Raw genomic sequence first — 15,448 nt, forward strand, 5'->3', positions numbered from 1 at the left:
TACAGGGTTTATGAAGCCATATGACCCTTCCCCGGCATCTTAAACCGAAGTGCCCATCTCATCGGTCTACGAAAACTGCCATCAAGACCTCAGTTGACAGAAATCATGCCTTGATATTACACTGTGGTCCAGCTTATGGTTCAAAATTTTGGTGAGTTGGCCTCACATCGACTGTATGTTCTCACTTTGTTCCGACATACTTTGCGAAATGCCAACAGATATTGTTATTCTGTGCACCTTCGGAACAGAATACACAAAGTTGTCAAAACTGTAATCTGGAAACACAGGTTCGACAAGTCTAGTTGGACTGTTTATTCTTTGTTGAAGAAATTGCTTTTTCTGAATGAGCAACTGACCCATGGAGATGTATGGGCAGTTTGGCCAATGCTAACACAATTCTCAAAGAAGAAGAAGCCCTTCCATGGTAGTGAGTTAGCGACCATCGTAAAACAATTGAAAACAGACAATCCTGTCAGTGCATTAAGAAATATCGAGGAGGAGAGACAACGCCATATACTTGCGAGGTATATTAACCATCAGCAAGGAAACAATAGACTGCCGCACAACATACCGGAGGAATACAAAGTGAAATTACTGTTGCCGATGGCCATGCATGAAGATGCGATGCTCAGGTTGTTAAAAATTCAGCATCAGCTAAATAAAGGGGTACCTAAAGTCTTCCTAACCCATACTTCAGCGGGATCGAGCAGAATTTGGTTCGTCAGGTCAGCCCTGAACAAATCAAGAGCACAATCGAAAGCGCTTGGGGTGTTGTTACGTGCAGAAAAGAAAAAATCGCAGAAAAGGCTGGATGCTTTGGAAAGATGTAGGCAAAATGCGGTGTGGGCTTTAGAGGAAGCGATTTGGGAGCAGGCACTAGAAGGAGACATTTGTTCACATCGTGATGTATCAAGGCATTTGAGCGAGTTGCAGAATTCGGTGGTAGAACGTAGTCATCAAACAGACTCAGATATCGAACCCACCAAACTGCAGATGTGGTTAAATCCTATTAAAGAGGTAATGAACATGCTAACAAACCAGCAACAAGAAAAAATGAGATTTTTCAGAAACTACAAAGATGAAGTACTAGTTAATGGAGGTAGATTCAAAATGTGGGAACGCAAAAGTCATCTTATGCATGATAGGAGAGTAAAAAGATTCAAACAACTAGTGAAAAGTGAACTTGAACGAGTGTCGCCATTCTTATCAGGACATGACCTCCCGTCGCTACTCAATAAGTATAAATTTTGAATGAGAAAAGTTGGGTTTTTTTATTATACATTTAATATTTATATGTATCACCAAAACCAAAAAGTGTGGTTACTTATTCATCATCATCCTTTGTCAAATCTCCTAAAATGCTCGGTTTGTCATTTTCAATTATGTTGATCTCAGCAAGCCATTTTGATAAATCCTCTTCCATTTCCTGATCGTCATCCTTGTGCTCTTGATTAGCTCCGTTATTAATTCCCAACTTCCTTAGACCTGCTATCAAAGACTTAATATCATCTTCAGAAGCTTTTTGTCGTAATAATTCTTCGAACAGCTCAATTCGATATTTCTCGTCTATCTCTTTCTTTTCTTGTGGTGAATTATGTACCAAGTGAACGCCTGTCCTCGCAAACAGAGCCTCGTCTGAAAGCTGCACTTCGTAAAATTGGGAGCATCTGAAGTGAAACTTGCTACAATATATGGAAAGGTACGCATATGGGTTGTTTTCCCAAAGGAACCTTTTTGTAGTATAATCAATAGAAAATGGATCCCGCAGCCTCTCAGGTTGTCTGTTGCACATTGGGTAACCACATTTTTTGTTTAAGTTCCTTTCGTCCAATAAATCTTGATATGTAGCAGGTGTTATCAGTCTTGCGAGATACTTAAGTGTTGCTTCATCTTTGCAATGAGAATCGCACAAGAGCTCTATTATTTCTAGTGATATTATTTCCGCTTCACGAATTGATAACTGTCTGTGTTTTTGGAATGGCCCCAACGCCACATTTTGAAATTCTTCAATACCACTCATACGCATTTATCAGCTTTCAAAGTCTGCCTCAAATGGTTTGATGCGACAATTACTATTTTATCGCATTTTGATAAAAAGGTATGCACTACCTTTTTCTAAGCGATGCCATTTCTTTACCGATTAATGTAGCACTACAAAGATGGAAGCAAAACATAATATAAAAGTAGGATACCAGTATTTCAAAAGTACTTTGTGCGGCGGTTCAAGAGACACAATGTGTGCAAATGAGGCAAAATCAAAGTGCAATGACCAGCATGCTTTGAAAAATGATAAAACAGAGAGACACAGAAGAAATACGAGATCGAGAATACGTCAAAGGTGGAATCAATTCAGAGATTACGTACGGCAAGAAACGTACGAGATCTTTTCCAACAGGAACTGTGAAGGAACTTTTGATCCTGCAGAAGTAAGCAGCGTGGATTATGAATTAGAAAAACTAATTAATATGACTAGGATCCCTTTCCTTCTCGAAAGGCTGATGTTTTGGGCTTTGCTAGCATGTTTGGACTGTTTCCTATACTATTTTACAATTATGCCATTGCGACTTATCCATGGGCTAATTTTCAGATTTAAAAAGGGCAGAGCACTAAAGTTATCGACTTCTCATAATGAGAGAATAATGGGCTTCTTAATCATTGTGGCCTGTTTCATTTTGAGTAAGCTTGATACATCTAAAGCATATCATAGAATTAAACGTCAAAGCTCTGTAAAGCTATACATGTTGTTTGGTGTACTTGAAATGTCTGATAAAATGCTGGCTAGCATTGGACAAAGTCTTCTCTCGGTACTTCTTGCCAGCAAGAGTGCTAAGCGCACGAATTATCAGAGAATCTTACTGCTTGGGACAAGCGTCCTATATCTAGTATGTCATGGTTTCGTTATGGTCTATCAGACAGTTGCATTGAACGTTGCTGTAAACTCGTATTCAAATGCCCTGATCACATTGCTTCTTTCTCTTCAATTTGCAGAAATCAAGGCTTCATTATTCAAACGAACGGATAAGGAGGGTTTATTTCAATTAACAATCGCAGATTTAGTAGAGAGAAGTCAGTTGATTTTACTTTTGATTATCATTGCTATAAGAAACTTGGTGGCAAAATCTAAATCTCAATCCAACTTAGTTCCCAACTCTTGGGCTTTAAATGCGACATCTTCTGTGATAATTGGTGCTCTATGTGGCCCTATGTTTACCGTTTTAGGAAGTGAATTGGTGGTTGATTGGATAAAGCATGCCTATGTTACGAAGTTTAACAGAATCAGACCAGAAATCTATCACAAGTTTTTATATATAATGTGTGAGGATCATTCTGTCAGCTTGCAGAAGTTTAGAGAAAGATTGGGGCTACCGATTCCAGCATACGTTATCCTATTTATAGTCATGGTAAAACCAACTTTATCTCAAGTTATGGACAAATCGTCTATCACCTCAATTGCGCAAAATTTCCTCGTAATGCTGCTCGGTTTCATTTGTCTTATGATTTTCAAGATAGTTCTTCACATTATAGTGCTAAAATGGGGTCAAGAACTACGTTTCGGTGGTCATGCGTCTACTTCACTGATTGAAAAAGACTACGTTCCCGGGGATGTAGGTGCTGGATCTGCAAAAATAGACCACCGTGCCAGGTGTGTTATCAACCATGACTCCGATTCCAATATACATGGAAGCGAAAAAAAAGCAAGCAGTGCAAATCTAATTTCACCTTCAAGTGCTTCGAGTCCTTCAATATATCAGAAACAAACAGTCTCGACGAGGTTGCAAGCAACCCCATTTGATGTGCCCACAGAGAAGGAGTCTCACAGAGATGGAAGTGAATCGAGAAAAGTGAACAGTTTGAAAAATAGATTTGGATTAGGAAATGTCAGCAGATATAAAATGGTTTCTAAAAGAATTTGGTGAAGGTAACGCAACAATATTGTGTTGAAAATTAGCAGCTTGGTAATCTAAAGCGGTCTCACTACAGTACATCACAGTCTATTTTAGGACGCAATACCTTTCTGGGCCATGCCCATATCAGCATTAAATCCTGGCACTATGAATTCTCAAGGTTTGCATATTTGAGCCGAGTTTACCGAACCCAAACGGTGCTCAACTGAACGGGACGTAACATATCCGAAAACAAATTATCCAGGTTACAATTTCGTGAGCGACACATGCTTATTATTAGTCTGTCTAAATTTTAAATCAAGACTTTTAACATGTCGCTAACGAAGGGACGCACACCCAAGCAAAAATTCGAAATCAAAGACTAGTTGCCTTGTCACAGCATACTTTATGGCGATGGTATGACTACCATGAGATGGAACCCTTGAAGACGAAAGGGTACTGATGTAGATTCCAATGGAGTTGCCCTTAAAGTCTTTCATTTCAACAGCACATATAGAGAAAATGTAAACATAAATATTTTCTTTTTGATGTGTCTATTCGTACCTAATCCTGCGACGCTTACTAACTTGACAAGCACTACGGCGATTTCTAATTTGCCCCCGAATAGATCAAGCTGTATAAGTGAAAGAAATCGAGAGACCATATAACGAAAGGGCTAAACAAGCAACCCATGGCAACGACGTCGTAATATTCTCGACCTGACTTAGACAGCGCATTTCATTCCAAATTGACAACGGAGGACTTACCTGTAGAATAAAAAAGAGAGAAAGTTGATCTGAGAACCATATGTTAAAGTTCACAACAGCGACTTAGCCAGAGATTATCAATTACTATTGGATTTATAGCACGAACAAAGCCGCCAGATACGTCTTTTAACTTTCCTGGCAAGGCCTAAGAGTATTGGTAACTTGAAGGGTGTGGGCTACAAAGTCGGGAGCAGCATGCAGTGAGGTCCGATAGACTGTTGCATCAAACAAGAACAGGTTATACAAAACTTCCGGCATTCGATGAAAAGATATAGCTCTCCCTGCAAAAATCTGCTTCAAGTCCAAGAATGTATGAAATAACCCTACATCAACCGCTGTATAAGCATCTGAGCAACTGAAAAGAGTAACTTTGTGACAGTCGTTTAGCTGTTTTACTTCAAGCGATAGATTTCAAAGTTGATGTATATTTCGTGATTTAATGATGCATCTGTTAAAACGCGGTTGTTGGGTTTACTTCTTTTTGATCGGGTATATCGAAAACTTGTAAAATTGGTGAAATGTTACGACACTTATAAACACTCGGGGAGACTGTGTCGCAAGGTCTCATCTGATCTCGACTGAGCTGTGCGTGACTGTATCTATAACAATTAGATATGATTTTCAAGAGTTTACTAGCAGGTACTGGTGCGAAGCTCTTGACCAAGTCGTCATACACAATTTCCAGAAATGCTTTATGTAACTTGCGTCGTTTCGCTACACAGAGGCCAAAGGGTATCAATATTTTGAGAAACTCAGTTTGTCAGAGGTCTCTCGTCCGTCCCTTTTCCGCAAGCTCAATGATCAAGCAAGCTGAAGCTGTCAGTGTGCCAAAAACTTTACTAAATTCTTCCAATGTTGTAGGTTATTGGTTAATTGGAACATCGGGTCTGGTGTTCGGAATTGTTGTGTTGGGCGGGCTCACGAGGCTGACCGAATCTGGATTAAGTATTACCGAATGGAAACCCGTCACAGGAGCGTTGCCACCTATGAACCAGGCAGATTGGGAAGAGGAGTTCAGGAAGTATAAAGAATCGCCAGAATTTAAGCAATTAAACTCTCATATCGATTTGGATGAGTTTAAGTTTATTTTTTTCATGGAATGGATTCATAGACTCTGGGGTCGTGCCATTGGTGCAGTTTTCCTGCTTCCGGCTGTATATTTCGCAGCTACGAGAAAAACATCTGGACATGTCAATCGAAGATTATTCGGCTTGTCCTTGTTGCTGGGTCTGCAGGGATTTGTGGGATGGTGGATGGTCAAGTCAGGTTTAGATCCGGCCCAATTGGAAGAGAGGAAATCAAAACCAACTGTTTCCCAATACAGATTGACGGCCCACTTGGGTATGGCCTTTTTGTTATACATGGGCATGATTTTCACTGGTTTTGAAATACTAAAAGAAAACAAATGGATGAAAAATCCTGCTAAGGCTTTGGAATTATTTAAAATGACTGATAGTCCATCACTCGGCCCTCTGAGGAAAATATCAGTGGCTGTATTAGCCTTAACTTTTGTTACAGCAATGTCTGGCGGTATGGTGGCTGGTCTCGATGCCGGTTGGATATACAATACGTTTCCTAAAATGGGTGAAAATTGGTTCCCAAGTTCCCGTGAATTAATGGATCCGCAGTTTGCTCGTAAGGAGGATAATAGTGACATTTGGTGGAGGAACATGCTTGAAAATCCAACGACAGTTCAATTAAATCACAGAATTTTGGCTATCACAACTTTTTGCTCAGTATTTGCCTTGCACATGTATTGCAGCAGGCACAAGAGTATCATCCCTAAATCTGCTGATCGCACCGTGAAGGCGATGATGGGCCTCGTTACAATACAGGCCGGTCTAGGTATAGCAACATTGGTTTATTTGGTTCCTATCTCGCTCGCATCACTTCATCAAGCCGGCTCACTCGCTTTATTTACCAGCGCAATCATCTTTGTTGCACAATTGAAGAAGGTGAGGATACCAACGAAAATACTGATTAGTGGGCTCTATGTTCAGCAATTGAAAAAATCTGGAAGCAAAATTATAACGGAGGCTTCAAAATTGGCTAAATGAACACCAGCTATCGTATGTATCTCAAAAAAAATCTGTAAATATCCAGTTTGAGAATGTACACAAAGTTATTTATTTTGAGATAGAATTTATATGTTAATATGTCGCCCAATTATTTATTACTGAAATCCGCCTCATTTTTTGCCATTGCATCCACATTGGTGCTCGATAAACGCCAAAGAATGAACATGAGAACTGTCCTGTATGGTGAAAAACGATCGGCACATGCCTCCACGAGATCATCGTCATAAATTTTCCAATTAAGTTTTTTATGTTTTATTTTACTTCTTTTGACACTAATTCTATTTTTTATTAATTCTTTTACCAGCCATGGCCTCGTTCCCAAGTAGTTGGAGCAACCTCGAGCAATTCCTAGATCTTCCGAAGCGAAAATATCCATTCTTTCCAGGCCCGTCACTAAAAACATCTTTGCAGACCATTTACCAATGCCTTTGATATTTTCAGTCAGCTCCTGAATAACTTCGTCATCGTTCCCCTTGGTTTCGAACAAGGAAAGGATCTCTTCCGCGTGGTTGACAAAATAATCTGTTAACGATTCTAAATAAATCATTTTTCGACCACTCAACCCACAAGCCCTTATTTCCTGTCGCCGTTCCGTATCAGAAAGTTCATGATGTACATCCATAGCGGATGGAAACTCGCCACCAAAATGGTCCATAAATCGTTTTTTGATACTCTTGGCAGCGGCCCCACTTATCTGTTGTGCTAGAATGGCACTTGCTAATTTGGTAAAATAATGATCCGTGTCTTTAGGTACTTGATCCTTCTTTAAAAACAACGGAAAATCATTCTGAGTAATTGCATCTAGTAAATCTCCGTCAATTTTTAAGATGTGGTCACAGGCATCACCAAATTCCTTGATATGCTTTTCCCTAAACTCTTCTGGAATAATCGATACCGTATTCGAGACCCTATCTGTACCTTCTTCTTTTATTGTATTTGTACTATCCTCATTTTCCTCCAACTTCCTCTTCATAGCTTTTAGCTCTGCGGTGAAGTTCGTTCTTTGACACTTGCGAGATACACTTCTGGTGCAGTCCCTTATATTTTTCTGTATTCTAAGCGCCACCTTATTAATTAAGCCACCCAACAAAACCGTCATAAGAAATCAAAGAAGAATTTAAATCGGATCCACGATGTTTCTCAGTGTGTCTAATGAGGTCAACGACCAAGTGTTTGGTCCTATAGAGGTGAGTGGCGATATGACGCTTCCCGATTTGGTTGCCCTTCTCGAATTGGATTGTCAATTTGACGATGTCAAACATGACTTATATTATAACATGAACAAGTTGGATCTTTTAGCAGGTAGTACATTGAATGAAATATTTGACTCTGATAATGACTTGCTACAGATAAGAAATAAGATCGGAGTTTCTGTGGCTGAGGGATCTGATGACGCTTTCGTTGAGCATTTTAGACAAGAAATGTTAAGAAATCAAGCGCTTAGGTCACAGTTGATGATGCAAATACCTGGACTTAAACAGTCGCTTAATGATCGTCAACTGTTTCGAGAAAGATTCGGACCACTTATTCTGCAAAGAAAATCCTCAATGAATGTGCATGGTAATTCGCAGAATCCATTTGGTATTTCTCAGCTGGAATACAGTAGAATAATGAGTGATCCAGACGATCCCTCAAATCAAAAGAGGATCAACGAATTGATCAACCGACAAGAGATAGAAGAGCAATTCCAGAATGCCTGGGAATATACACCCGAGGTTTTCACAACTATTCATATGCTGTATATTTCAATCGAGATAAATGGGCACCCCGTTAAGGCATTCGTTGATACAGGGGCGCAAATGACAATTATATCAACAAGACTGGCAGAAGAAACAGGGTTGACCAGACTAATTGATAAAAGATTCATAGGAGAAGCAAGAGGTGTCGGTACCAGTAAAATTCTAGGAAGAATACATCAGGCACAAATAAAGATTGAAACGCAATATATTCCGTGTACTTTAACCGTATTGGATACACATGTCGATATACTTTTTGGTCTGGACATGCTTAGACGTCATGGAGCAATCATAGATTTGAAGAAAGACGTTCTAAAAATTGCTGGTGTCGAGACAAAGTTTTTGGGAGAAGCAGAAATTCCTAGAGAGTTGATGGAAGATCTCGAAGGGTCGTCAAGCGAGAAATCAAAAATCGTTACAGGTAAACCACTTCCCAGTTTTGGACAACGTTTTTCCGGCAGTGCTGAACAAAGTCCCTCGGATTCGACGAAGAGAAGAGAGGTTACTAAATCATCAGTTCTTCCAGAGAAACCAGTGGCCTATTCAGAACAAACTATTAAACAGTTGATGGACTTAGGATTTTCTCGCTCAGAAGTCATTAAGGCGTTAGATCAAACGAACGGAAACGTTGACTTCGCTGCTTCTATACTTTTCCAATAAAAAGCTTGTGGAACCTGATATCGTGAGAAAAACATTTCTCAGGAAACGTTTGTAAATCTGTAATTTCTTTTCTACAGACTATGAAATTTCAATTTCGGAAGCATATTTTTACTGCTGCTTACTTTCGTGATCTCTATTTCTTTTTTACATTCATCTTGTTTTTGTGATGCCACATGTTGAATTGCAATCCAAGGAACCTTATCCTGAAGTAAAAGACCATCAATTTCTATTTCAGAGTTGAAATCTTCTATGAAGCTTCTTTCATGAATATTAATGCTTGAGTTGTAGGCTAGGAATTCGTTCAATATCGAGACAGTTCCCCAATACGAGAATTTTCGCAAGCACGCAACAACCAAGGAGGTCACCAACTCGCCATTCATACAATGCATGTAACAAGGATAATTTCTTCCGTCAATCAAGAATTTAATACATTCATGCAAAACGCCATATTCAATAGGAACAGTTTTCTTCTTTCTCTTCACTTTTGGCTTGGTCTTATCCTTTGTTTCTTTTGAGCATTCGATGTGAATCATTTTTATACCGTTTTCTGTGCAAAACTTTGATATACCGAGGTCCTTGTCCAAAGGATCCGGGGTCAGTGATAGTATGTACTTTAAGTTCAAAGTCCTTAAAAATGGGAAGTTAATCTCTCGTGGATACGAACCACGATAGAAATTCGGTTGTACAAAACTGAAGTGTAAAGGAGTGACTAGTGACATCTTAAGTTTTCTCTTTTTATTTAGAACTGTGAGAACGTTGGGTTGCTCGTCTTTCTCGTTTATATTGTTTCTTTGAAGTATTTTAATATGCGTTTTTTTATGTAACTTATAAGATACCCTTTTGTTGTAAGAAAACGAAAGAAACTCATACAGAACTTTGTTCAATAAGGAAGTGAGAACGAAGCGCTCATCTATCTTGCATCAATGGATTTCTTTTATGATGAGCAAGCTGTAGCAAATGAAGAAGATTCTGCTCACCAACAAGATGAGAAAACGGTACAGGCCTTCAACAAATTAGAAGATGAGGTAGCCCAAGGGTATGTTAGAACAACTGAGGCGCTAAGAAGTTTTGTTCAAGAATCTGACGGGGGTGTTCAGCTCAATTTGAAATTAAATCCTGATGTTTCGGAAAAGGCTCAACAGTACCTAGAACAACTAGATGCTAATCTGCATAATGTTGAATCCCTTGCACAAGATTACTGGACGCAGGTAGCGAAACCTGGGTTTTGGTCTTCAGTGACTGCAAAGCTTGGAACTAAACTAGATGAGGTAGTTAATCTTGGTGAGGAGAACTTGAAAAATACTGCTGAACTCACTAAGCACAATACCATAGGTGGTAATCGAACTGAAGCTGAATTAAGAGCCCTTTCTACTGATAAGAATGTGTATCTTAATTCCAAAAGTGAGGTGGACAAAGAGATTGATGTAGACGCTAAAACAGACGAAATCGCAAAATTGGTGGAGCAAGATAAAGACTTGGCAAATTTGATGAATGAAATAGTTCCACAAGACATATCATATACTGCGTTCTGGACAACATTTTTTACAGAAAGACAAAGGATTCTGGATATGGAAGACAAAAGAAAGAAAATTCTTGAAGCTAACAGTCTCCTCAAAGAGGAGGAAGTTGGTTGGGATGATGTGGAAGACGAAGTTGCTGAAGACGAAGCTGCTGAAGATGAAGAACCAGTCTTAGTCAAGAAGGAAGACACAGATAGCTCAGAGAATATTTATAACGATGTCACCCCCATACCTACAACAAAAGACAGTAAGCAAGTCCAGGAAGAAGACAGACAAGAAAATGTTAATGCTGATGCTGATGATGACGATGATTGGGAATAGTCAAGAATAACTTTCTTTTAGGCTTTATTACGGATATGTAGTACTCATATCGCTTATGTATCTTGCTATATTCACAATATAATGACGGTTTCAAATACCATACACTCTATGATAAAATAATACATAAGCATTTGAAGTGATGCATTCGGTTTTGGTTCTCACTGGTCTGCAATTTGTGTCATCAAAGTAATACCATCCTCTATTGATTCCTTTGTCAACATACGCCGTATAATGGCCACCGTAAAGACTGCCGGAATGCGATGCAACAGCATAAAGCTTGTAGGTAAATGGAGGGATTTGACCCCTTGTAGGCAGCTCATCGGTGACACCTGGTGGTAATCTTCCATCAAAATCGCTAGCCCAATACGAGGTGAGATCTAGAAGAAATGGATATTCAACAAAAACGTTGTTCTTGTTCAACATATTATCAAATCTCTTAAGATGAATGACCAGATTTCTTGGTAATCGCGTTATGGTTAGTTTTTTTGTAGATGGCTGTTTTTTCTTACAAGTAGAACAGGACCATTGCTCATCTGTTTCTAATTCTTCAGTTTTTGTAAACTCATTGAAGCAGTCTTCTATTGTACATGACTTTACATGTGGCACTGGAACAGAGAGTACCGTGAAAGGTTGGTATGTCGTAGATGTGAGTCCACACACTTTGCAGCACAACTGAGATGCATATTGCCCTTGAAACAAATCGACTATTACACTGAAATCGGTAGTTAAAAACCTTTCCCATTCGATGGATGATGCTATTCGCATCGATAGACGTTCGCGCATTTTCTCAGCATCAGGAGACAGTTCTTTTAAAGGCGGATTGTTGCCACATTGATTTAAATCCTCATGTAAGCCATCAAGCAAGAACTGACAAAACTCTTGACAATCTTGTTGACCTGACCCCTTAAACAAGGAATTGATTGAACCACACGCCATTTTAAATTGTATCGGTTTGACTGCTTTGCCCTTTTCTTTAAGTTTGAAAGCACCCTGTTGATGCATTGTGTGAATTAGTCTGGCAAAGAATTTAGCCAGCACACCTTTGGACCCCAATCTGCTGTTCAGATTTATGTGCTTCTCGTAGGAGTTATTCAAGAAAATATTTGTCAACTCATGAGTTCCCAATAAACATTGTACAATGCAACTGATGTAACATGAATTTCCCATGTTTTCTAAACCTACAGTAAAATCGAGATCATATTTTTCTGTATGCTGTGTGGTATGTGACTTCGAGGAGTCCTGCATAGGCAACTGAGGTAGTAAGGGAATAGGTTGAGTTGGTGGCTTAGAAATAGTTGCTGAGCTAGTGAGAGAAGTATTTTGATTTAAAAATCCCTTGTTATTCGTATAAATTCTTGGGGGTTGAGCAGAAATGCTATGTTTACTGATTGAAGTCAAAGCCCTTGAGCTTATTGGTGATATGTGCCCATGATTGACGATTCTTTTTTTACCCTTCTCTTCTGCTAGTAGATGGGGAGTCTCTGGATAATGAGTAAACACATCGCTATCACTTCCTGAGGAATGATCTATGATAGATGTTTTGCAGGGAAGTTTGGATGATAAACTTGTGAGTGAGGATGAAAACATGTTTTTAAAGCCTGCTGGCGGCGGTTGCTGTTGATGTCTCTGAAAGGCACTGAATCCATTATTAGGCGATTCAGATAACATTTCCTTCATTGATCCATCCATCGACGCGCTGATACTAGGAGAATGGTCTGGCAGACTTTGGAAGCGCAGCGTGGAATTTCTTCCATTTAGATATAGCTGATCGCCAGATTTGTCATCAATCTCAGTGATACAATCTCCATTATTAGATATCCAATTTGAAATTCCAGCTTTCAGAACGAATATTTTTGAATCTGCTCTCAAGGGCTTGCCAAAGGATCTGTTCATAAATAGATCCAAAAGTACCATTTCCTGTTGGTAGTTGTGATTTGATTTGTTCCTCTCATCAGGCTCGCTTGTATAAAGAACAATGAATTCAAAATCAGTTCTGTTCCGAAAAAGATCTATTTCTTTCTGCGGTGAAGTGATTAGGGATCTCTTCTCCACATCTATATCTGTATAGTCACTTTTGAAAGAAATTGGCTCTATGCAGACTATGTTTTTGAAATTAATATGCTTTTTATTGAACTCCGCTCTGGGCCGTATATCCAGGAGTAATGTAGAGTCATTGTAGTGAAATAATAAATGTTTTAATTGGTCAACCGATATAAAAGTACCGGAATCAAACGTTTTTGAGTCTTTCTCAATTCCATTGTCGATTGTAGCTGCACCTGAGCTTTCTGGTCCACAATGTTCCCTCAGGAAATGCTTGATCTGGGCAATTTTATCATCATTCAGTAAACTCTTAACTAGCATATTATAGATTTCCATTAATTTCTGATCATTCGAATTGCTCTGTCTTTTAACCGTCTGAAATTCCTGAAGATTGGGTAGTTTGTTGAGTATGTTGATGTGAACAATTTTGTAATAGATGTAAGCTGCCTCATAAATTTCAAACAGTTCACTTTCTGTCAAACCGTCACGTTCCATTTTCAGTTTCTTGTACACGTCCCGATATGCTTCAAGTGTATCCAAACAGTGCTGCAGGACAGTCATCATATCATTACTGCGATTATGAAAGTCATCTTCCTGAAAAACGAATTTCTCTGCTAATCGTGAAAGCGTAGGTATACCTTTGCAGTACTTTTTAATTGGCTCAGTTTTCATCTCAGTCATCAGGGAAATATAATGAGTTCCTGTTCCTCACTGGTACTATTCTCCCACACAATGAGGCCGCCTATGGAGCCAAGGACTCGTAACTCAGACAAACAACACTTAGAATAGTCTAGTAGCTCCTTTATGCCGACAACTGCTCACGACTGAGAAGCCTCCTTTTTCTTTATTAATCTCCGATGGTGATTCATTTAATTCAGGGTGGCGCTTTATAATCACCCAAAAAGGTCACGTGCATGACTCGATTTCTAAATATTATTTGAATATAACGAGCCTCAACGGATCTCTGTGTGCCATCCAAAACTATTGTTGATCCAAAGACTGATGCAGCTTGCACTGTACTTTCCAACATCAGAACAGGCTTATTCACGTATTGATCGCCAAAATTCAAATTCAATTCAATTCAACAGAAAAGTAAAAAAATTTATTGCCATACTGATATATTAGCGATATCTAAATTTTAAATAAGATGAATATGTGTATTTAAGTGGTTTATTCTGTAGGTTCATAAGGTCAAAGGTTTTTTCAATAGACGCCATCGTCTGGTCTATTCTGCTCGATTCTTGCGTCGTCACCTCTTTTCTTAAGCTTTGATCTGCTGTCTCTTTTATCAGAGCCCTCGTGGTGCTCCATCTTTTCCAGCTTTGCCTTGTTTTTATCAAACAGTTTCTGCTCTTTCTGTTCTGCTGCATCTTGATGGACCTTTCTCCCTGGGAATCCAGCACAGGGAGAAGAACCAAAAGCCCTCAAACCGGCGGATATAGGGACAGATCTTGTACACACTTTTGCACCTTGAAGAAACATTACTATTCTTTGTTACTTTATTTCATTGGCAAGATTGAAAGATGGAGTGAAAATAAGACGAATGTGAGTTCGTAAATTAGTAGACCCCGCCGCCTTAAATAGTCCATTCTGGCCAGTTTCCCGACGCTACGTATATCCCTGAAGAACAAGCAAGTCCCTCTTCTAAAGGATACCGATCATCAGCTCCCCTACCTCAAATTGCTCTCAAAGCGTCAAGCAAATAACAAGACGTATGCCATGATCAATGAATAATAAGACTCAATCGGTGGCGTATTCGGACGTCAATAGGCAAATTAGTAGTTATCTAAGGTTGAAACATCTATCTATCGAAACTAATGAGTGTATTGTAGCATCTAATTTTCATACTCTTCCTTAACCAGTTCTCTGACCATGTCAAGCCATTTTGTGCTAGCGAATTGGGCATCTTTGGCGACGTCTTTATTCTCACCAGCGACTTTGAATCCTACTCTTTCATAAAATGGGACCAGAGGTTCATGTGCTATGATTACAATTTTTTTACCCACTTCTTGGTTGCTCAGTTTTTGAATGTGATCGGTCAAAAGTAAAGTTGCAAGATTCTTCTTTTGATAGTTTGGTGATATGACCAAAGAGTGAATCCCAATTGTGTCACTAGGCTCGCTATGGGCTTTACCCATGCTTTCGAGTGTTATAAAGGTCTTATTTGGGTTGCTCGTATTTTTAGGTATTTTTGTCCCGAGTATATGGCCTATTAAGTTTTCTTGTTTGACTTCCTTCGTGTCTTCGTCGAATTCTCTGATAAGCAAACCGGAACACAGCTCGGGGCATGCTGTTAACCTATAGTTGATTATTTCCGGCGATGCTCTTTCATTTTGTGGGAACCCCTGAGTTTCTAACATTGATACCTGTTTCGCGTCTTCAACGATCAATGGCCTGATATACATGTGTAGCGGTAAAGTTGAAGATACCATTTTCAATGAT

At 39.2% G+C, this 15,448-nt stretch overlaps 11 protein-coding genes across 11 annotated transcripts; 5 read left to right on the forward strand and 6 right to left on the reverse strand.

Moving 5' to 3' along the window:
* Positions 1–135: 135 nt before the first annotated feature.
* Positions 136–1,251, forward strand: RRG1 (Rrg1p; the record flags this gene model as incomplete). The annotated part of the gene is made up of 1 exon (XM_037286926.1): positions 136–1,251. One exon carries the CDS (start codon positions 136–138, stop codon positions 1,249–1,251), a length of 1,116 nt encoding a protein of 371 aa, XP_037142821.1.
* Positions 1,252–1,324: 73 nt separating this feature from the next.
* Positions 1,325–2,026, reverse strand: HG535_0B01320 (Rtr1/RPAP2 family protein phosphatase; the record flags this gene model as incomplete). Its single annotated transcript, XM_037286927.1, has 1 exon — positions 1,325–2,026. The coding sequence occupies one exon, from the start codon at positions 2,024–2,026 to the stop codon at positions 1,325–1,327; it is 702 nt and encodes a 233-aa protein (XP_037142822.1).
* A 133-nt stretch (positions 2,027–2,159) lies between these two features.
* Positions 2,160–3,917, forward strand: EMP65 (Emp65p; the record flags this gene model as incomplete). Its single annotated transcript, XM_037286928.1, has 1 exon — positions 2,160–3,917. The coding sequence occupies one exon, from the start codon at positions 2,160–2,162 to the stop codon at positions 3,915–3,917; it is 1,758 nt and encodes a 585-aa protein (XP_037142823.1).
* A 1,348-nt stretch (positions 3,918–5,265) lies between these two features.
* Positions 5,266–6,708, forward strand: COX15 (Cox15p; the record flags this gene model as incomplete). Its single annotated transcript, XM_037286929.1, has 1 exon — positions 5,266–6,708. One exon carries the CDS (start codon positions 5,266–5,268, stop codon positions 6,706–6,708), a length of 1,443 nt encoding a protein of 480 aa, XP_037142824.1.
* Positions 6,709–6,817: 109 nt separating this feature from the next.
* MAG1 (DNA-3-methyladenine glycosylase II) lies at positions 6,818–7,828 on the reverse strand (the record flags this gene model as incomplete). Its single annotated transcript, XM_037286930.1, has 1 exon — positions 6,818–7,828. The coding sequence occupies one exon, from the start codon at positions 7,826–7,828 to the stop codon at positions 6,818–6,820; it is 1,011 nt and encodes a 336-aa protein (XP_037142825.1).
* Positions 7,829–7,862: 34 nt separating this feature from the next.
* Positions 7,863–9,125, forward strand: DDI1 (Ddi1p; the record flags this gene model as incomplete). The annotated part of the gene is made up of 1 exon (XM_037286931.1): positions 7,863–9,125. One exon carries the CDS (start codon positions 7,863–7,865, stop codon positions 9,123–9,125), a length of 1,263 nt encoding a protein of 420 aa, XP_037142826.1.
* A 71-nt stretch (positions 9,126–9,196) lies between these two features.
* OCA6 (protein-tyrosine-phosphatase) lies at positions 9,197–9,844 on the reverse strand (the record flags this gene model as incomplete). Its single annotated transcript, XM_037286932.1, has 1 exon — positions 9,197–9,844. One exon carries the CDS (start codon positions 9,842–9,844, stop codon positions 9,197–9,199), a length of 648 nt encoding a protein of 215 aa, XP_037142827.1.
* Positions 9,845–10,048: 204 nt separating this feature from the next.
* DOS2 (Dos2p) lies at positions 10,049–10,966 on the forward strand (the record flags this gene model as incomplete). Its single annotated transcript, XM_037286933.1, has 1 exon — positions 10,049–10,966. The coding sequence occupies one exon, from the start codon at positions 10,049–10,051 to the stop codon at positions 10,964–10,966; it is 918 nt and encodes a 305-aa protein (XP_037142828.1).
* A 90-nt stretch (positions 10,967–11,056) lies between these two features.
* On the reverse strand, positions 11,057–13,687 carry DOA4 (ubiquitin-specific protease DOA4; the record flags this gene model as incomplete). The annotated part of the gene is made up of 1 exon (XM_037286934.1): positions 11,057–13,687. The coding sequence occupies one exon, from the start codon at positions 13,685–13,687 to the stop codon at positions 11,057–11,059; it is 2,631 nt and encodes an 876-aa protein (XP_037142829.1).
* A 522-nt stretch (positions 13,688–14,209) lies between these two features.
* On the reverse strand, positions 14,210–14,488 carry FMP16 (Fmp16p; the record flags this gene model as incomplete). Its single annotated transcript, XM_037286935.1, has 1 exon — positions 14,210–14,488. The coding sequence occupies one exon, from the start codon at positions 14,486–14,488 to the stop codon at positions 14,210–14,212; it is 279 nt and encodes a 92-aa protein (XP_037142830.1).
* A 353-nt stretch (positions 14,489–14,841) lies between these two features.
* On the reverse strand, positions 14,842–15,438 carry PAA1 (polyamine acetyltransferase; the record flags this gene model as incomplete). The annotated part of the gene is made up of 1 exon (XM_037286936.1): positions 14,842–15,438. One exon carries the CDS (start codon positions 15,436–15,438, stop codon positions 14,842–14,844), a length of 597 nt encoding a protein of 198 aa, XP_037142831.1.
* Positions 15,439–15,448: the final 10 nt, after the last annotated feature.

Source organism: Zygotorulaspora mrakii, chromosome 2 (assembly GCF_013402915.1).
Source record: "Zygotorulaspora mrakii chromosome 2, complete sequence".
Classification (NCBI taxonomy): domain Eukaryota; kingdom Fungi; phylum Ascomycota; class Saccharomycetes; order Saccharomycetales; family Saccharomycetaceae; genus Zygotorulaspora; species Zygotorulaspora mrakii.